The sequence below is a fragment of the Mirounga leonina genome, unplaced genomic scaffold, assembly GCF_011800145.1.
Source record: "Mirounga leonina isolate KUSES-001 unplaced genomic scaffold, KU_Mleo_1.0 Mir_129, whole genome shotgun sequence".
In the NCBI taxonomy this organism is placed as follows: Eukaryota; Metazoa; Chordata; class Mammalia; order Carnivora; family Phocidae; genus Mirounga; species Mirounga leonina.
Genome location: NW_023270323.1, coordinates 49458130 through 49480142, shown reverse-complemented (window position 1 = coordinate 49480142; position 22013 = coordinate 49458130). Strand labels below are relative to the sequence as shown.

At 42.7% G+C, this 22013-nt stretch overlaps 1 protein-coding gene across 3 annotated transcripts in view; it reads left to right on the top strand.

Moving 5' to 3' along the window:
- Positions 1 to 21781, top strand: part of FAM114A1 (family with sequence similarity 114 member A1) — a 68457-nt gene extending 46676 nt beyond the window's left edge. For all 3 annotated transcript variants that reach the window (XM_035005131.1, XM_035005130.1, XM_035005132.1), the window contains 7 exons: positions 1965 to 2088; positions 7744 to 7835; positions 9550 to 9711; positions 11095 to 11234; positions 13908 to 13980; positions 18227 to 18280; positions 20015 to 21781. In XM_035005131.1, coding sequence (XP_034861022.1) covers positions 1965 to 2088; positions 7744 to 7835; positions 9550 to 9711; positions 11095 to 11234; positions 13908 to 13980; positions 18227 to 18280; positions 20015 to 20140 — 771 coding nt within the window. In that variant the 3' untranslated portion in view covers positions 20141 to 21781. The remainder of the gene's footprint in view (positions 1 to 1964; positions 2089 to 7743; positions 7836 to 9549; positions 9712 to 11094; positions 11235 to 13907; positions 13981 to 18226; positions 18281 to 20014) is intronic.
- The last annotated feature ends 232 nt before the right edge of the window (positions 21782 to 22013 follow it).

The window sequence follows — 22013 nt, the reverse complement described above, 5'->3', positions numbered from 1 at the left end:
CTTCCCTCCCAGAGGCTGGCTACCCTCCAGGAGCCATGGGGAAGCCATAATGTCTCACACCTGTGTATACATTTTCACCCGTGTTGTGCTCAAGCCCATGGGTTCAATAATTACCTTTTAATTTTACTCCTAGAAAACTGCTGTTTGGAAAATATATCTAAAGTGTAGGAATCTGCCGTGGGTCTATCTAGGACCCTGAGGCCTACTCATGAGTGTATGAGCTGAAAAAAAGGCTCTGAAAAGGTCAGAGCAAAAAGGCCTGCTGGCAGCCATCATGCAGGGCGCATTTCCTTCCACCTGCTGAACTCTCTCGATAATGAGTTTTGTGTTGATGGCTTCCTGCTGAGCTTCTCCCCAGCCTCCTTGCCGATTGCATTATGCCCTGGTGATATGCATTACGATTTTTAGGAAAATGGTGCCCTGGCATCCCTGATGCTCTCTCTCTCACTTATCCTGGCGTGTGAATCTACTACCATAATGAGTATTAAAACATATTCCAAAGGCATTGTGGTGCGTCTATGGGCTTTCCCTCCAGAGCAAGTGTTTGACCTGCAGAATGAAAACATGAAAACCTTACTACTTTATACCCTTACTTCATTTTTTTTTTTTTTCAGAAACCATTCGCTCATTTATTTAACAATAGCGATTGAGTAGCTTCCATTATGTCGCACTCTACTTGCGGCCTATATTTTATTTTTTTATTTTTCTGTTTTTAATTCAATTAGCCAACCTATAGTACATCATTAGTTTCAGATGTAGGTCAGTAATTCATCAGTTGCGTATAACACCCAGTGCTTATCACATCACATGCCCTCCTTAATGCCCATCACCCAGTTACCCCATCCCCCCACCCACCTCCCCCCTACTTCATTTTTTACATGGTTCTCCATGCACTTTGGCCATTTTGGAAATTCAAATCAGTCTTCAGATTCGCAGAGGATGACTGGCCATGTGTGCAGATAATTTTCAAATGTTTACAGAGGACAGTTTCAAAGGGGGGTTCTGAAGACAATGAGCAGGGAGGATATCAGTTCAAGCATCATCCTCTGTGAACTCTCCCTGCCCACCCTCTTGCCTCCCTAAGGGGGACTGAAGTTCCCTCCCTGGTACCCCACTGCCACTCTATTCATATCTGTCATGGCTGTTAGCGGTTAACCTGGGCCTCCCTCCTCTAGCCTGCAAGATCTCGGAGGAGAAAAATGCATCTCGTGTGTTTTTGTAACCCCGGTTCAATAACCCACATCTAGCAAGTATATACGTATATCTGTATGTATAAAACATTTCTTTATGGGTTTATGTGTATATGTATTATATATATTAATATTCTTCTATATGTTAACATACGTAATATATGTGTAATTTCTTGACCTTCACTACAAGCACTTTTTTTTTAAGTTTTTTTTTTAATAATCTCTACACCCGACATGGGGCTCGAACTTACGACCCTGAGATCGAGCTCTCATGTTCTTCCGCCTGAGCTGGCCAGGAGCCCCTACAAGTATTAGGTAGATTATTTAATTGAACCTTCAAAATAACCTTACACGGTAGATGCTTTTCGTCCTCATTTTCCCAAGGGCACACAATTCATCAGTGAGGGGCTCGTATTTGAATTCAGAGTTGACAGCCCATGTGTTTTGCCCACGAGGCTAGAAGGGCTACCGCCACGACTTATTTAGCTTCTGCTGTTTGCACCTGGGTAGTTACTTCACCTTTGCTGTTTCATTTACCTCACAAAGGATCACAATGAAGTGTGGGTCTCACTTCAAAATTTAAAAAACAGGCCCAGGGAGCTTCTGTAACTCACCCAAAGTCGCACAGTTCATAGGCAGTAAGTCCAGCATTCAACCCGGCCTTGCCCCCCACGCCACCAAATCACCTCAGTCCTGGGAGCCCTGACGACAGCTGTACATAAACGTGATTAACGGGAAAAGATGACAGTTATGCTGACCCATTTCTTTTTTCAGGTTCAGTCATTTTTAGCATCACTCGATGGAGAGAAGCTGGAACTCTTAAAAAACGACCTAATTTCCATTAAAGACATCTTTGCAGCCAAAGAATTCGAGAATGAAGAGAATCAAGAAGAACAAGGTAAAGGAAAATCATCAGTTAAAGAGCAAAACAAAGAGGTTATTACAGACAGCCCTTTCAATGGGGAATTATTTCATTCAAGAGCTCCTCCTCCTCGCTTCCAAAACACTCTGTGCACCTGCTCTCGTGACAGGAGCTGACCACGTGATCTATAGCCCTCTTTCTCCAGGTGGGCACTCCTGAGGGAGGCGTCTTTTTTTTTTTTCTTTTAAAGATTTTTTTTTTTTTTTAAGATTTTATTTATTTGACAGAGAGAGACACAGCAAGAGAGGGAACACAAGCAGGGCGAGCGGGAGAGGGAGAAGCAGGCTTCCCGCTGAGCGGGGAGCCCGATGCAGGGCTCGATCCCAGGGCCCTGGGATCATGACCTGAGCCGAAGGCAGACGCTTAACGACTGAGCCACCCAGGCACCCTTGGCAAAGGAGCCAAGAATGCGGTGCACTGAGCACAGCCTTTATCTGCATGCAGCAGGCAGGTCTCTCAATAGATTTCTCCTTAGATTTTTCTTATTATATTTAATTTATATGCTTAGGAGTTAACGTGTATTTGTAAGTGGCCTGCCCTCCATCTAGAAAGTGCAATCGGGGGGAGGGAGGATGTATCAGGTTGTCAATCACTGAATTGAGCCAGGTGCACGCTCCTGATAATCCTCCAGCCAGCCAAAGACACGGACCCCAAGGAGATGAGGACCTGTTTTGTCTGAAGCAAGTCTTCCCTGAGAGGGGAAAAAAAGGTTTTCAAAGTTAGACATGCTTAAGAATTACTTTAGGGGCACCTGGGTGGTTCAGCTGGCTAAGCGTCTGCCTTCAGCTCAGGTCATGATCTCAGGGTCCTGGGATCGAGCCCCATGTGGGCTCCCTGCTCAGTGGGGAGTCTGCTTCTCCTCCCTCTGCCCCTCCCCCCCCGATTTGTGCCCTCACTCTCAAATAAATAAATATTTAAGAAAAAATATCGAGGGCAATTAAAAGAATTGCTTTATGTTGCCCATTTAATTAGGAGCAGAATATAGCAAAACATTTGCTGTTGTACATGGAGAGTGATTTCTTACTGGTATCATCACCTAGTCCCACAGCCACCGTTGTTCGGGTGAGGCTGACACACAAGGCTGGCTCCTCCTCTCTCAAAGGTCCATTTGAAATATTTTCACCGCTAGCTGGCTGCATGGCCTAGAACGAGTTATATAACCTTTCTGAAACTCATTATCTGCATCTGTAAAATGGAGACACGGATACATATTCCCAAGGGCTATTGTGAGGCTCAAATTAGATAATGTACGTAAACATATATTTTACAGAGCTTGGCGCACAGAACTGCTCAAGAATGTTCTCCGGTATTGTTATTTAAAGTACTAAAACAATGCTGGGGAAGTAGTAAAGGTACAGTAAACTGTATTTTTATTTATGATTGTACTTGTTATCACCCACACACAGAGTAGTGATCATGCACATTCAGCCCCATCGAGTAGCTGGAAGTGTTTTCTGCCCAGGTGTGTTGCATACTTTTAATCAAGGCTCAGACATGAGGGCCAAGTGCTTCAGCCTCGATGCTCAGGGCAAAATTATTCTAAGCATTTGCAAACTGTTATTTAAATACCATCTCCTGCTTTATCACCCATGCGGACCTTATGTGCCTTCAGTTGAATGAGATTTATGCTCATTGCATCAAAATAGAAGACTCAATTATACTGAAGAATAGAAAGAGGCCAATGGCAACGAGGCTATTGGAGAACGATGTTTTTGAGCATTTGTGTGTTTCTGCAAGAGTCACAAAGGAGGACAGCCTTGTTTTTGTTTTAATAATGAGAAACTAAGACACCAGCTGTCAGAGTTCATACAGGTAGTATTATGGGCCCAAGATGAACCAATTTCCAGAGTAACGATCGCCCAAAAGGATCCAGGTTATTTCTCTTTGGTTTCATGGTGCCAAAGGTAAATCTTAATCCTATAGGATGTGTCATTCAGAAAGGATAAAAAGAAGATCCCAGATTCCTCCTAACATCAAAGCACTAGTGTTGCCCGTGCAAGTAAAAGCAGTATGCATCCCCAACTAGCGCAATTTCTTAGAGAGGAACCTTGATTCAATACTATTAAATGGAAAAAGTTACTACATACGATGTGTTCCAGTCTTAATATAGAGCTTCAGTAAACTGGGATTTTCTTTTCATATGACCAAAAAAATATATACATATATGAAGTCCTGAGCAGCATGCTTAAGAAATAGATTCGTCTCTCCTTAAGTGACAGAACCCTGTGATCTCCCATAATATATCCATTTTCCCATAGGGCATCTCCAGATTATCAAAACACTATTAATTTTAATTACCTTAATAAATAAATGTCAAACACATAAAGAAAAACCGGGAGAAAAGAATAGCAGGGTTGTCATTAAATCAATCCAATTATGATGGAGCATGACAACTCCATAGAGGTGGAGGGATTATCTAAATGCTATAAAGAGGAATCTCATCAGTGGGGGTGAGCAGAGAAGCCAGGAGGAAAACTCTGGGAGAAACCAGAGCATTTCATCCATTTTTTTTTCTTGTAAGCATTTACATTCCTAAAAGCCTCTTAACACCTAAGTAATTCATTTTCAAGTCTTGGAAAAATGTAACAAACTGTCATTTTTAGATAAACTCAACCTTGGGCTTCTCTGCGTTTGATAGCTTTAGCTAATGATTTGCATGTTTGTCTTTCCAGCAGCGTGTAATTTTATCACACTGCCATGGGTCTCTAATTTGGTTTACCACTGTTGTGAAGAGGTTTTAAAAGGCTCTTTTCTATTTGTATTGCCTTGGTGAAGATCTGGACCATATGTACGAACCAAGCGCTGTAGTAATAGGTATTCTTTGTGGCAACATTATTTATCATCTGTTTTTATCCGCTTCCATTTTTTTTGTGACTTTTTTTCCCTAAAATATGTGCTAAAAGTTATTGGTGTCCTTCTCTGTTTTCTAGAACAAATGCACATTTAAAAGCTGGAGCTAGGGGTGCCTGGGTGGCTCAGTTGGTTAAGTGTCTGCCTTTGGCTCAGGTCATGGTCCCAGGGTCCTGGGATCAAGTCCCACATTGGGCTCCCTGCTCGGCGGGAAGCCTGCTTCTCCCTCTGCCTCCCCCATTCCCTGGCTCCATGTCTCTGTCAAATAAATAAATAAAATCTTTAAAAATTAAAAATAAAAAAAATTAAAGCTGGAGCTACACAAAGTACTTATATCCTAATTTAGGAGTGATGATTCCGATACTTTTAATCTCCCTATGGTTATATCTTTGTAGCCCATAACAATATAGTTAGATAAAACTTTAGTGTTTACAAAACACTTTTACATTTGTTATATTATTTGATCCTACAGCAATGCTACAGCTGAAATGGTGGTTTTTATTTTATTTTTTAAAGATTTTATTTATTTGAATAAGGGCACAAGCAGGGGGGAAGGGCAGAGGGAAAGGGAGAAACAGGCTCCCCGCTGAGCAGGGAGTGAGATTTGGGGCTGGATCCCAAGACCCTGGGATCATGACCCAAGTCAAAGGCAGTTGCTTAACCAGCTGAGCCACCCAGGTGCCCCAATGGGTGGGTTTTATTATCCTTAATTACAGGAGGGCATGACTAGACCCATGACTAGCCCCAGGCCACAGATTCTCTGAATGCAGGAGCTGGGGTAAAACCCACACCTGCCACAACTAAGTCCGGGGCTCTTTCTGCCCTGCAACATTGCCACATACAAAATAAGAAGGACCAGGTAATTTGGGAACAAGACCTAGTTGATGCCGCCCAGATGTGTCCCTACCCCCTCTTACTTTGCCTACCTAGAGAGGATTAGACCAAGATCTCTGCCCAGCAGAGAGAGAATCTCAGCTTTGTCTCTCTCTGTCTCTCTCTCTCTCTGACTCTCTAGCTCTCGATCTCTCCTTTCATGCAAGTAGGCATTAGCTAGGCTAGGTTCAGGCAACACCTCCTCCAGGAAGCCTTCTCAACACCCCTCTGAGGACAAGATTAGGTACTGCAAAAGCCTCCTCACTCAGCGCACTTACCTCTTGGGGTTATAATTATTTGCTAGTGTTAGCTTCACCCTGAACAGAGACAGTCCTCTCTCTTCCCCCACCCCCGCCAAGGCACACACCTCCCTGCCCCCACTCTGGCCTCCTTGCTGTCCCTGAGCAAGCCGGGCACATTCTCTCCCGGACCTTGCATTGGCTGGACTTCCCTTCCTGCACCCCATCTGGTGTTGCTCACCCCTCTCCTCCTTCAGGTCATTACTCAAATGGCACCTTGTCAGTTGCCTTCTTGCTTCCCAACCCCCAGCCGTCCCTATTCCTCTGCCTCGGTTTATACTTCTCCATAAAACTTACCATCTGACATGTATGTTTTACTTCTCTAATCTGTTTATTAATCTGTCTCTCCCCTGAGAATATGTGGATTCTAGGTGATGATAAAATGATGAAGCCAAATATTGTGAACAAAGACCTACAGGTTACCCTGGCTATCTTCACGAGCTGCTAATTAGCCATTTTGTCTGTAAAACAGAAAAGGGCACATACACACAAGTGTTAAATACAGTTTTTCTCACATGGCTTAGTTTTCCCTGAACCTACTGCCCTCACCCACTGACGTAAGCCAGAGTATTTTCAGATGGTTTAATCAGGGCAGATTAATGATGCTTTTATTCCTCCCCAAACTGGTGGTAAACCCGTTGTGGAGTCAATTCTTTAGCACTTAGAAACTTTAAAAATGGCTTCCAACCCATAGATATAAATGAGAAAAAGAAATAAGATTATAACTTTTAAAAATCTCTCTTTATTACCCACCAATGATAACAATTTATTTTTATTTGAGGATATGTTATGCATAACATGATATATGTGATGTATATATATTATTCTATATGACATAATTTATCAACAAACTATTTGATAAATACTTATTTAATAAATACAATAAATACATAATATTTATTAAATAAATCCTAAGTATTTATTAAACACTTATGTTCCAGGTACTGTGTTAGATACTCTGGATTCAGGAATGAGTAGAAACAAATAGCATGTCTGTCCTTAGGTAGCTCCCATTCTGGAAGGAAGAATACTAAGAAGTATTATGGGACCAATAGGTGTCCTTGCAAACCTTGGGACATCTCTCCAGAGATTCAGTGTCGTTACATCAGATAGTGTATGGCCCGTGGAGACCAGTTCTGCTTGCTTAGCACGGTGGCTCTGTGGACATAAAAGGGTGTCCTGGGTATTATTAGGGTTGCAGTGCTAAGCACAACAATACTCCAGGTCATAAATACAGTGTGGTCCAGGTCTTCTAGACCTGAGATACATCATTCATTTGTTCATTCAGTCACTCCTTCAGCAAATAGCTACCGATCATCTATAGCTGTGAGCAAGACAGATCGTCCCTCCCTGTCCTCATGTTGCCTTCAGGCCAGCCTGGGGGCACCCCAACTAGAATGTCGAGCAACAAGGCTTGGGCAGTCCCTCACACAGCAGTAGCTGATTGCCTGACTGTTGTGCTTGTAAGCCAGGGGGTGGGAGGGTTGGGGCGCTGCTGCAGCCCCCCCACTTTGACTCTGACTGCAGGCTGTAAGGTCAGGGGAGCTGCCACATTTTGAAGGATGAAAAATAAATCATGCTTCTTACTTCTGTCATTTTCTATTTCCAGCCTTAGAAGAAAAGGGAGAAGAATTTGCTAGCATGCTTACGGAACTTCTCTTTGAATTACATGTTGCAGCCACGCCTGACAGACTCAATAAGGTCAGCGCTATGTCGGAGTTTTTATTGTTGCTGTGCTTTTTAAAGGTATTGGTTGTAAAATTCAAGTGATCCACCTGAAATGGAAAAACCCCAAGCCCCAAATGGCACACGAGGGGAGGAGAGTATGAGGCCGGTAATTAAGATCCCAGGAGGCCACACAATGAAATGTGTTGGGAGAGAACATGCAAGACTGTGCCATGCTGAGACCTGCATTTTAGTTGCAACTTAACTAGTAATTACCCTGTGACCTTGATCAAGTCACTTCTCCTCAAGATAGAATTGTATATCAGAGCAGTGGGTATCTTCCGCGCAGGGGAAGGACAAGGTGCAGAATCACCAAAGGGCTTTTTCAGATTCCATCTCCCCTATCCCCACTGGGGGACGTGCCAGAATCAGGCAAACAGAAGCCCACCAGCCCAGTCAGCCACACGTCTCCCCCCACCCACCCCAAATGCCAGTACCACATGGTGTCCAAGAACGATCCAGCTTTATCACTCTGGCTTCTTCTAATTGTACGTTTTGCAAGTTTTAGTATAAGGTCTTGCTGTGGAGTTTCTCAATGAGGACACTCATTATTAATTACTTAAAACTGTGCTTTTTTTCCCATTCGCTCACTCTTTTTTTCTTCCCTTCTCTTTAGCAAGCAGTAGGGAATGCAGGCCCCTCACTTATCAAGGTGGGTGAGGAAAGGACAGGATGAGGCAGTGAGGGGGAGATATGAGTAATTTCTTTATCTCAGATAGAGGTCACCGATTCTGACAGGTCAGTGACTTGAACACAGTGGGAAATTGCCTCATTCATCTCTGTGTAGCACCTGCCCCTGCTTAGGGGGAGAGAGAGAGAGAGAGAGAGTGTGTGTGTGTGTGTGTGTGCGCGCGCGCGCGCATGTGCGTGTGCGTGTGGTGCCTCCAAGGTCCCACTGGCTTATTGACAAAATCAGGTGAGCTTTAAGAGGAGAAGCAAGTTTAACATAAACCCAGATACAACTTGCACTTAAGCAAACAGCTTTAAACTATCATGATAAAAGCTGGGTGAGGCTGCCCTTTCTAAATTCAGGGAATAACAGGCAGGGAAGGGAGGCCGTTCTGCTTGGTCAAGTTAGCCGTAATTCTTTTCGGCCACAGGTTGCTCCACCTGCACTCATGTGAAATTAAACTAGTCACAGAGCAGCCCCGGATCTTCGACAACAGCTCCCATCCTCCCCTGGTGTGACTGGGCAAGAGCTGAGCCATCCTCCGTCCTCCCTGCATCATACGTTATTAGGTTCATGAAACATTAAGGGCTTCATGAGACATATCGAATGAGGAAATTTGCTTTAGCAATGACCCTGGCTAAATCTCTCGCGTATATATATAAAAAAAGTACTGTTATTCTCTTATAGTTGGTCATGAAAAGTGAAAAATATACTATCGCTCTTTCAAGGTGACTGTCATTTTCATTCTTATCTGTGTATCATTTTACAGTGCTCTTTAAAAAGGTCCTGCAGTGTTCTCTCCATCCTTCCTTTCTGTTCTGGCCCCTTGCCTTTCTTTATATTCACCAGAAAGCACCAACAAGGTGTTTTTAAGGAGACTGAGGAATTGCCCCTCAACTTTTTGAATGCAGAGAGAACCCCACCCCGGGAAGGTGGAGGGCAGTCTTGGGATTGGAATGTCTTAGTCTCCAGATTTGCATAACAAAAGTGTTGCTTTGGTTGGATGGGGGGGCTTCACAGGCCATGAAGAAAGCTTATGACTGGGTAGAAGAAGATCAGACTACAGTGTCCATAAATATGGTGGAAGAGTTGGAGGAGAACACTACAGAGGAAGAAAAGGAAGAGAAATCAGAAAATCCCGAAGAAGACAAAAAGGAAGAAAGGAGAACTAAGACAGTTGAGGTAAATTTATTTATTTAATAAATTCAGATTTGCCACCTGAAGAGCAGCAATAGGACTTCAATTTTATTAGCAGCTGAATTTCGAGTGAGGAGAAACCACTTCATTTTCATTTGCGCCCTGTTTTAACAGTATAGAAATATGAAGATTAGGGGCGCCTGGGTGGCTCAGTTGGTTGGGCGACTGCCTTCGGCTCAGGTCATGATCCCGGAGTCCCTGGATCGAGTCCCGCATCGGGCTCCCGGCTCAGCGGGGGGGTCTGCTTCTCCCTCTGACCCTCCCCCCTCTCATGTGCTCTCTCTCTCTCATTCTCTCTGTCTCAAATAAATAAAAATAAAAATAAAAATCTTTAAAAAAAAAGAAATATGAAGATTAATGTGACAAATACTAAAATTCTTCAATGCCAGGACAATTTGTGACTTAGCATAGATATTGTCATTTTTCTCCAGAGCTTTATGATGACAATTTAAAGGAAAAAAGATCTTTGAGAACACTGTTGATTTATCATTAGGATAAAATTCCATCTGATATGCAAATTTGTAACTATAAAATGTCTTTATGCCCCATAAACTAATGAGGTAATTGAAGCTTTTTTCCAAAAAAATTTCACGGCCACAGTTTTTATTCTGTAGTTTAATAAATTTATGTGTGCATAATTTATAGCCTGCCTGTGTTCAAAAATGAGTTTGCCATAACTTCATTTTTTACATTGAATTTTCATTTTAGAGAAAGTAACTTGTTTTTCTTTAAGATTTTATTTATTTGTGAGGGAAAGAGAGTGATGGGAGGGGAAGGGAGAGAGAATCTGAAGCAGACTCCGCACTGAGCGCAGAGTCCGATGAGGGGCTCGATCCCACAACTGCAAGATCATGACCTGATCCGAAACCAAGAGTTGGTTGCTAAACCGGCTGAGCCACCCAGACGCCCCAAGAAAGTAACTTTTTAAACTTAGTCACTGTAAAAAGAAATGGCCATTGAGGTTTATTTACTCAGTTGCCCTTCCACAAGCATTTTTGAGCCCCTGCCTGGTATGTGCCCAGAATCGGTCTAAGAACTAGGGACACAGCTGTAAGGCTTGCCATGTCCCTGGGGACCTGGCAACACTTCCTTTTTATGGCAGCATTTCTACTTAGAAGAGCCTCAGATATGCCCATTAATCTTTGGGTAAACTTTTCAGGCCATTTTTTTAAAGAATTATATAATTTTTTTTGACATTATAGGGTGGTGGTGGCTGTTGTTAAGTAAACTCTATCCCCAACGCACGACTCCAAGATCAAGAGTCACATGCTTCTATGGACTGAGCCAGACAGGCGCCCCACATCACAGGGTTTTTTAAAAAGTTTCTGCTCAGTTAATAATTGTCTTACTTGCATTTATCTGTTTCAGGACGTATATATGCTGTCCATCGAAAGTCTGGCAGAAGTAACAGCACGCTGTATCGAGCAGCTTCACAAAGTAGCAGAATTAATTCTTCATGGGCAAGAAGAGGAAAAACCAGCTCAGGACCAAGCAAGAGTTCTGATAAAGTAAATGTTACTTTTAATTCTTATGTTTCCAGTTTTATGTGTATGTGCCATTCAGATGCACATGCGCACGTGCACCCATACCCACCCACCCCCCGCCCCCCGTAGGCTACTAAAGATTTAAATTACAAGTCAACTAATTCCATTGGTCTGTGGTCATCTTAGGAAATAGGCTCTCTTAGGACTCATAAGATTCTTAGCCGAATCATGTTAGCAAGAATAATAATAGTTAACTAGGAATTATTTATGAAGAGATTTAAGGAAAGACACACTAAATCGTTCAAGGGTAAGTGTTTATTTTCATAGATCGAAGTCTTAGAAGTACAGATTTTTAAGGTAATTGAGTTTTTAACGTACCACAAGAATAGAGAAAGAACATCTTTATGCGACTTCTCAGTCAGCTTCACAAAGATATTCCAACACACCCCTGCTGTTCCTAGGGACTTACACCAGCACCAGTCTCTGCGTATTCTGAATACTGGCAGTGATGGTTGGTGATGTAAGCCAGTTCCCTGCGGATTGCATGTGTGTGCATATGTGCTGTCATATGTTATCTTCTTCAACAAATAGTACCCCCTATTATTAGTTTATCCAGTAAAATAAAAATGTGTATCGATGTAACTTCATATACATGAAAATAGTCGGTATGGAGCATATATTAAAACAGTTGGTGTGGAGCTGAAAAACAAGCCATTAACTTTACCCACATGGCTTTATGCATGGTATAGAAAATTAGCACAGATCTGAACACCTTCTCATTACTACACAGACACAGGAGACAAAATAGAGCCTCCTAAAAATATATGGGTACACACACACACATTGCAACACACCCATTCACTTTGCTAGCTAACTAGTCTTTGCTTATTACTGCATTTGGCATCGTAGGTTGGGGAGCAGATGTTTCGTCGAAGAACCTTCCAAAAAGTCAATATTAGCATCTTTGTACTACTGGTAGCATTTCTCCTCCCTTGTAAGGATGTATCATCTAGTCTAGATTTTCCTACCTAAACATGGGAAAATGAAAGATATTATAAGAACCACACAATCCTGCACTTAATAGAGTTAGGAAAAATATGTACTTACCTTAGTGTATAAAAGCCAGAGGAATGGGAAAAGGAGGAAAACTTGAAAACATCTAAGTGCTCTTTTATATTTGTGGTACTTGTTTGTAAAGGGAGGGTGTTCAGAAGTCCCTAAGTATGTATAGCAGGACCTTACTCTTAGCACCTCTGATTTCCAGTCCAGATTATCCCAACCTTGCCAAGCTGCACCAAGCAAAAGGTAACAAGACTTCACATCTGTCTGTATAATAAGTGCCTTTCCACCCACCTGCCCAAGGACATAGACAAAATGCTCTGAGCTATCCCTGGATCTTATTCCTGACCCTTTCTGCAGATAAGTTTTGGATAGATGGATGGAAGGAATGGTGGACAGAAAGAGCTCAACAAATACATACATAACGTAGGATTTATCAAAATAAAGCTTACCTCTACTGATTTCACTAGATATTTTAACATGTAAGATTCTTGACTTGGAGTTACTGTTTTTCTAGTAGTATTTTAACCACTATTAGTAAAAGTCATATATATGAATTATAAAAGGAAACAGATAACACTCACATCGTTACATTAATTGGGTTGTTTTCGGTTTTTGTCATCAAAGCAATGTTTGTTAAATATTCCGCCTGTCTTGCATTATTTTCTTGGGGAAACTCCTTACAAGTCAAATGGCTAGAATGAACTTGGAGTTTTGATAAAAGTCTTAAGAACAGATTTTATAGGATCTTTATTATGAGGCATCTAATAAAAAACATAATCAGGAAACAAAGAGACATCTGAGTTTGAATCCCAGCTCTATCCCATGTCCTAAGCAAGTTATTTAACCTTTTAGGGCACCTGGCTGGCGACTGGATCTCAGGGTCATGAGTTCAAGCCCCACGTTGGGCATGGGGCCTACTTAAAAAAAAAAAAGTTGCTTAACCTTTTTAAGTGCCAGTTTTATCATCTATAAAATGGGGATATTAATGTAACCCATAAGGTCACTATGAGGATTAAATATGATTACTCATATAAAAGTACTTAATGGGGTGCCTGGGTGGCTCAGTGGTTAAGCATCTGCCTTCGGCTCAGGTCATGATCCCGGGGTCCTGGGATCGAGCCCCGCATCAGGCTCCCTGCTCACCGGGGAGCCTGCTTCTCCCTCTCCCTGTGCTACTTCCCCTGCTTGTGCGCTTTTTCTCTCTCTCTCTCAAATAAATAAATAAAATCTTAAAAAAAAAAAATAAAGTACTTAACATAGTACCTCAGTGAATGCTCATTATTATTTCAAAATGACCAGAAAGCTAGAGAAAAACCACTTGGCAAGAGGCTTACACCTCTAAACATATGGAGCTCAAGCCTCAAATTTTCCTGCATATGCTTTTGATTCTAAAAAGAAGTAGGGTGAATCAGGTGATTATTCATTAACTACGCCTGCAGAGAAAACCAGGATTCGATTCAACGGTGATTGTGAATCATGGAAGATTGTTGAGGAACCCCATTTCTACAGAGCATCTTCAAACTTGTGTGTGTTCTTTTAAATGGAATACGGTATCAATACCAGTCATTGTCTTGATGGTTAAATTATTTTATCTGATGGAAAATCCTCAAACCACTTTTTTTTTTTTTCTTTCAGATTAACTACTGCGATGTGTAAAGAAGTGGCCTCCTTATCAAAGAAGTTTACGAATTCTTTAACCACTGTTGGGGTAAGTTCCTAATATCGATTCTCTTTTCCACCCTTTATGGAAGATGGATCTGTGAGGAAGTGTGAGGAGAAGTGCAGGTTGCAGTGCCTTCTCTGGTAGCTCGGTAAACGGAAGCTGCGCCATGATGTCTGCTGAAACCAGACCAGGAGCACCTTGTCAGGACAGGCAGCCTCGGGCTCTCACCCGACTGGGTTCTAGTCCTGACCCTGCCATCTCCGACTTACAACGTAATAGGTGGGTTTTGAAACATCTCTGGGCCTCATTTTCTTTATTTGTTTAAAAAGAAGTCAAAGACGCCTGGGTGGCTCAGTTGGTTGAGCATCTACCTTGGGCTCAGGTCATGATCCCGGGGTCCTGGGATCGAGTCTCGAGTCAGGCTCCCTGCTTAGCGGAAAGTCTGCTTCTCTGTCTCCCTCTGCCCCTCCCCCCGCCCAGCTCTTGATCTCTCTCTCTCTCTCTCTCTCTCTCAAATAAATAAATAGAAGTCAAATGGAAGTTCCTTTCATTAATTAATATCTGTGACCTATAATTCAAGAATCTCTATTAAAATAATTTTGAATGCTCGCATTCACTGTTGCCCTCAGAACCTGTCGTATATACACCACCCAAGGTGAGAGGTTTCTTTACTTTATGATTACACTTCAACTGTAACCAAAAGAAAAAAAATTGTACCGATTCGCATAAGTGTTTCTGTTCTCAAGGGAACAACTCTGAAAGGTTCGGCGTCTGTTCGGAGGTGCGGCTTCTGGTTATTCTCTTCAGAGGCCAGTCACATTATATAACCCCACCTTAGTGGCATCAGGAAGACAAGTGGAAACTATTCCTTTTTAACCTTTCTACTGTTTCTCTTAAGGCCCTGAACTCAAGGGCAGATCTTGCCGTGAGGAAGAGCACGTTCGATTTCCTGTGTCCGTCGGGGCCTGTTTCTCGGGTACTGCGAGCTGTGTCACGTCCGGGTTCTGGAGGCGGGCAGGCTGAAGGCAGGGTGTCGCAGGCACCCTCTCAAGGAGCCTCTGCCAACTGCCGTGGCTCCAGGCGTGCTTTGCCTAACTGCAAGCTCTTTCTCTGTCTTCACATTATCCTCCCTCTGTGCCCGTGTCCAGATTTCTCTCTCTGATAAGGACACCATCTGTATGGAATTCGGGTATGACCGGTGTGACGTCATCTTGACTCAGGACATCTGCGATGACCCTGCCTCCCAGTAAGGGCACATTCCCATGTCCTGGAGGTTAGGACTGCACTATATCTTTTCTGTGAGGACTCAATTCAGCCTTTAACAGGAAGGACCAGAAACAAGCTCTACATAATCGACCCAGAGAAGGGACTTTATTAAAGGAGGTAGAGCAATGTGAGCAGCTGTGGGGACCCAGCACCAGGATACGAATACCCTCTCTCTCCAAAGTGTTGCCATTCATGTGACCGAGTTGTAGCACTTCCCAACCCCATGTCTTTCCATTCGGATTCGGGGTTCGTGAGTGAGAAGCCTGCAAGGCTCATCAGTGCAGGTCACATGTCCACCTGGTATCACCTGTAGCGACTGGGGCAGGATCATATCATGCAGACCTGCCCGGCTGTTGGGGCGCACTTTCCCCACCCCCCTCCCCACCAAGGCCAAGGACAGTTCTCAAAAGAAGTGGAAATGATTATAGACCAGTCAGCAGAGAAGTGACTCGACTAATTAGGGCTGAACTACCTACCACCTATTCATTCTGTTGTCAAGGCATCTGGTTTGCTTCTCCTATTTTGCAAAGCATGAGCTTTCACACTTGTATAATTTGGGGGCTTCCACAGTAAGAGCTTCACTGCATGTAGAAAGAGTGAAGGGAGAGAGAGAAGTTCATTGATACGATAGGCTTGATAAAACGCGTTTGTGTGCTCAGTGTTGTCTGAGTAACCGACACCTGTGGACTGTGGTGTAACTGCCAGGCTTACAGAGATGTGCGAGGTCTTAATCAGGATGAGATGGCCTCAGCCACCCAGCTTCCCAAGGCTCTCTGTACCCTCTTCTCACTCTTTCCCCGGTTCACTAGGTGAGAAATTGAGGCCCGAAGGGGTGACCAATGCCCCCAGGCCTCTCAGTTGATCTCTCACCTCCAGGTGGCTGCCCGCCAGACAGATGGCCAACTGTTTGTTTCTCTGTGGCTATCTAGGGATGAGGATGTATATGTCTTTAGGTGTGTGTGTTATATGTTATCTATGGTTTATGTTGGACATCCATTTATTTACATTCGTGGGTAATATTCACGGTATTCCTTCCCATTTTTTTTGACCTGTTGTCTTCCAGCACAGTGCTTCTCACACCTGAAGGTGAAGGCACATCACCTGAAGAACTTGTTAAAATGCAGGTTCTGAGCCCGTAGGCCGGGGATGAGGACTGAGATTCTGCACATCTAATAAGTTCTCAGTAACAGTGTTGCTGATCCACAGTGTACATTCTGAGTAGCAAGGCTCTAGCAACTGGGTGTGCACCTGCACTTACACCTGTATGCACACCTAGGTATATCGTACATGCGTACCAATGTTTGTGTGCACAAAACCCAGAAGGCACGGGTTACCACTTTGGAGAAGGAAAAAGCTAAAGCTAAACAGAGTTTACTGAAATGCCGTCCCGTCACAACAATCCCCCTGATCTTGTGCTAAGATGAATCATTTACATCGAGTTTCTGTTCTCTGAAATAGCCATTATTCATAACTTGAAGTTAATGAGTGCATATCACTCTCCAGACTCCATTTAAGTTGCATGCATATCTCATTGATTCTGAAAACCAATGTCATTTTATTGCCCTCATTTTGATTGTATTTTAGAGGTTTATTGATAATCAAATAAACATGAAGGCAAATACCATAATGGATTTTCTGGTTAGTTACTAAAATGACTGGGTTTTCAAAGAGTTTTTCCCCAAGACTCCATTGTGGTTTCCCCAGTAAGACATTACTTTGCCCTCAGTAGAGTAGTGTCAGTGAAAATGCGTTGCTCTGGAAAGATATGATTCCATCTATATACTTTTGTTTACCATAAAGTCGTCTGGGGACAATAAGGAACACTAGCCTATTAAACTTGCCCTCTCTCTTTCCAGGCCCTTTAACTATTTATTGTCTAAGAGTAAAGTGAACACTTAGAGAAGACTGTTGATTGATAGACTTATAGTGGAAATAATAATAATGATACTAACACTAGCTCTCACTTTTTGAACACCTACTTAATTCAGGCTCTGTATCTCTGTGCTTTACATATATTCATGTTTTGCAAACTGGAATCTTCAGATCTGTCTGGAAGTGATATTAAATTTAATTTGGGGGTGCCTGGGTGGCCCATTCATTTAAGCGTCAGACTCTTGATTTCAGCTCAGGTCATGATCTCAGGGTCCTGGGATGGAGCCCCATGTTGGGCTCTGCGCTCAGCAGGGAGTCGGCTTGGAGATTTTCTGTCTTCTCCCTCTGCCCCTCCCTGCTGCCGGCATGAAAGAGAGAGTGCGCTCTCTCCCTTTCCCCCTCTCTCTAAAATAAATAATCTATTTATTAAAAAAAAGAATTAAGACAAAGATCTTTTAAAAAAATGTGTTATTTTTGCTACTGATCTGGAAGACATACCCTAGGACCAAGTACCCATGTTTGCATTTAAAACAAGAAAGAAAATAAGGCTACTGACTGGGGCTGGGACTAGGGTGAGCCAGTAAAGTACTTAACTCAACCGCAAAATTTAAGAGCTTACCCTGCCCCCAGCCACCCCCCCCAAAAAAACAAAGGAACAACATCAGTCAGCTAGATAGATATTTTAATGTAAAATTTTAAAAATGAAAATGAATGCGAAAAGATCATGATGAACAAAATATCAACATTTTCAGTAGAGACAGGACCCAATCCTGTATTTGTACGACTCAGCCTCACTCACCCCTCCGTAATCCCAGACATGCTACAAGCTTTCAATACTTAAAAACATCTGTGTTTAAATTTCTAGCTATGTGACCTTAAACAAGTTGCTCAACCTTCCTGATTCTAGTTTCTCATCTCTAAATTAAGGTTATCATATCATGGTACTTCCCTACCTACTAGGATTTCGGTCAAAATTAAATGAGATTATATAGAAGAAGCACCAAATGTGAAGCCTGGTCTATAATAAGCATTCCATTTCTCCTCTCCTTCCTCTTTAAGAAATCCCTCAACAAAGCCAGCATATGACATTTGACGTGGCAAGCCTTGCAGTATGAGCACCTAATCTGTCAATTTCATCCTTTTGATTCCACAGAGCGACAAGAAGGCTGAGGTCCTTAACCCCATGATCAATAGTGTCTTGTTAGAGGTAAGTGGCCCCCAGAGAGAAAGTGCTTCTGAATCAAAGCAAATGTTAGAGCTACTTTTTTTTTTTTTTTGTCTTTTTCCCAGGCAGCGAGTGTTATAGCAATTCTAAATCTTACCATCAACAGTCTTTTTTGAGTACATGTGTATAACCCAACCAGCTGTTAAACCCTTGGGTGAAACAACAATCCCTAATTTTCAAGAATTCCTGATTATAAAGAGAAATGCTAAGCTTGCACGTTATTTCTGTTGCTGTTTCCTCCGGCAGAAGCACATTTCTGCTGCCAAGTTTGACACCAGATTTAACACTGTGATTAGCGGCTGCAATGAGGGCTTCTTGCTCAGTGGTGATTTTTGTAAAAATGGGCACTTCTCTCCATTCAAGAGAACCTTTGGTTTAGCTGGGTCTAAGCTTCAGACTAGCAGTGTCGACCAGTTGACTGTTTAGCCTCTGCCTGTTCAGTGACCAGAGGCTCTGTCCTCAGAGACCACTCAGTCCATGGCCTGCCGGCTCGCCGGGACTCGGTAACACTGCTATGAAGCTGTCCCCAGACCGCTGTGGTCTTGCCAGAGGTAGTAACCTAAGAGAGAAGAAAATAGGCCTGGGAGGCCTCATTCTTGCTGTGTTCCGCCTGTGACTAGTGGAGGAAGACCTTCCAGGAGGGGCCTCACTATAAGGAATTGGCACATCTATAGCCCCAGGGCGCCCAGCTGCAACCACAGGTGTTCACAGGTGAAGTCTGAACACGGGCAATGCATATCCAGCAGTTTTTGACATACACTGAAGTAGCTGTCAATTGCCGAGTTTAGAAATTACCAAATGCAAGTCAGGGAAGGCTACTTACATACTTACAGTGATGTCTGTGCGAATTGTGCCTTACTGTTAAGGAAAACAACCAAGGTACAAAAGTAACAAAGCGGTGGCATCAGGTGTCACCATTTAGGACACCGCCACGCAGGGGGGTGAGGTCAACCATCAGGGACAAGGAGGCAAGCTCTGGAGGACCCAGCTAAGAGGAAAGCCAGGCAGTCAGAGGCAGACTGTGGAACAAGAAAGCGTCTCTCCCGGCCACGCAGAAGGCATCCACAGATTCACTTACTATGTTGATCGTGAAGAATATGTGGTCAAATGTTGATTCATTTCCCCAGTGGGAGTTTTCTTATGACTTGGTGACCGGAAACATTAAATGGCCCCTTTGTGCACTGCTGTATGTTAGGGTACCACAGAACACGAATGGCAACATCGAATACCCAAACCAAGGAGAAGGTACCAACATGCACAGGAGGAGGATAGCCCTCAAGGATTGGCTGTGAATAATTGCACAATAATATCTCCACTTCCCTTTATGGATCCCATACTTGTTTATTCACCTCTAGGTTAACACACGCTAGAGCTCCCTGCACACTGTGCTTTTGGGTTAGTTCAGGACAGTGGGGTTGGTCGGGAGAAGGATGGGTACGACCAGACATGTTGGGTCATGCATGCACACATATCGCTGTACCCTCCAAGTCTATGGAAATGACTTGCCCCGTGCGGAGAGAAGTCTTCTCTCTGTTGAAGAGCTGAATGCATTCCACCCGAAGGAATGTGTTTACATTTGCTTTAAGCACCAACATTAAAGGGACCGTATTATAAAATACTGTGAGGTTTGAAGAGAGGGACCGTTATCAGATGGGAAGAATTGTCAGGCCTGAACCCTGAAGGCAGCCCTCCAAGCATGTGTCTCCCTCCTCCCAGGGCTGCAACAGCACCACGTACATCCAGGACGCCCTCCAGCTGCTGCTGCCTGTGCTGCAGGTTTCACGTATCCGGACGGGTTGTTCAGAAGCTCAGCCGGAACCTGGCCAGACTCCGTCTGGTTAAAGAGGAGCGCAGGCCACATTGCTTTGCTAATACCATTTCCGGGGATGTTTTCTACGCATCTGGCCCCAGACGCCCCTTGGAGGACTCTACAGGCAATTTTGCACGAACAGTCTGGAGAATGCAAGTTGAGAGAGTATCCTGTCTCTTAATGTATATGGGGGTTTTACAAATAGTTGTGTTTTCTTTATGTTAATTTAAATTGACATGGCTTTATACTGATAATTGCCTTTCATTTGAAGTTCATTCACCAATATTCATTTCCATTTTCCTGGCCAAGCATGCTATATTTAGAAATTCATGGGCAGATCCGAGACTTTTTTTTAATCCTTTAATTTCCCACCTTTAAGTTCCCATTCTTTATAGTATTACTTTAAGTCAATTCTTATACTGAACTTGGTTTTGTTATATAAATATCATAGGCAAAGATAACACTACTTATAGATAGTACCTATTATGGTAAAAGAGAAACGTAAGTATTTCTTTATAGTAACTCATTCTGAAAAGAAGCTTTCATCGAGCTTCTAGTGCGTGCTCACAATAAAGGAACATGATCTCAACCCAGTAAAGACAGTAGTCATTCTAAGTAATCTCTACACCCAACGGGGGGCTCAAACTCACAACCCTGCTATCAAGAGTTGTACGCTCTACCAACTGAGCCAGCCAGGTGCCCCTAGACAAATACTCCAGAAGATGGTTTAGAATAATTCTTAAAATGCTTAAAAATACTAATAAATTTTCTAAACCTTAAAAAATTTGAAGAGCAAGGTAAACTAGTGTTTTGGTTTTTTTTTTAATGTTCTGCCCTTCAATGTATTATTGTATTTTTCAACACGCCCTGGACTTTTTGACCCCAAACTTTATATATGGGGTGAAAATATATATGAAAAAGGGGTACTGAAGAGAATCCAGTTTAAACTTGACTCATTATGACCATAAGTACATGATCGCATAATTACAAAGCTTGGAGACATTCAAATAGAAAATTAAAGGGATCTTAACACAGCAGACCCCCCGACTACATCTTTCAATCTGAGGCAAGATATTCTATAAATTCACAGATCACACTCACTGATGGGAAATACCATCATTAATTCTAAAGGGCAGAAAATACTGATGTGTGGGTTGACTGACTGGTATATTGATCCATGAGAGGCTGTCGAGGAGCCTCTGAAACCAAGAGAGGCACTGACAGTGGGTGCTTCTCATGAGCTCGCTAAGTTCATTTGTTCATTCCGGGTGGGGGTTCATATCCAGCTCCTATTTCAGAGCCCCTTCTGCATCCCTACAAGCCTCATCACAAGATGTCTTGCCCCATGGCTCTCTCCAAGGCAAATGAAGCATGTACTTTTGTAAGGGTAAAAATCCTTCCTTGACATTTGCTTTTATTCCTCTGATGGAGTAGACTGTCGTTATCCGATCCAGGTAAAGTGGGACCATTTTAATATTGCCCTGTATCTTGTTAGCATTTTATTCATCTGCATCCTGTATTTCATTTGTGTAGCTCCTGAAACAACCAAATAGAAAACATAAGAACAATGATTTACAATCTGGAAAAGAATTCTCTGAGGAATCAATTAAAGATGCTCTTTTTTCCTCTCCTTGATTGCCTGAAATGTTCCTGATATTAAGTCTAGAGAACAATTAACTGATGAAAATGTTGCATTTATCTCTTTGTAAATTTTGGACGTATTATGTCTAGAGCAGAGGAAAGGACTTAGATTTACAATTTCTTCACATCAGATTTTTTAGTGTCGGATGGATTTATAGATATTAACTGGAAATGTAACAGGAATGAGTAGTTTCAAGAGCTGGATTCCCAGAAATAGACTTTAAGCCCAACTGCACCCATTTAGTTTATAGCAACATTTTTAAT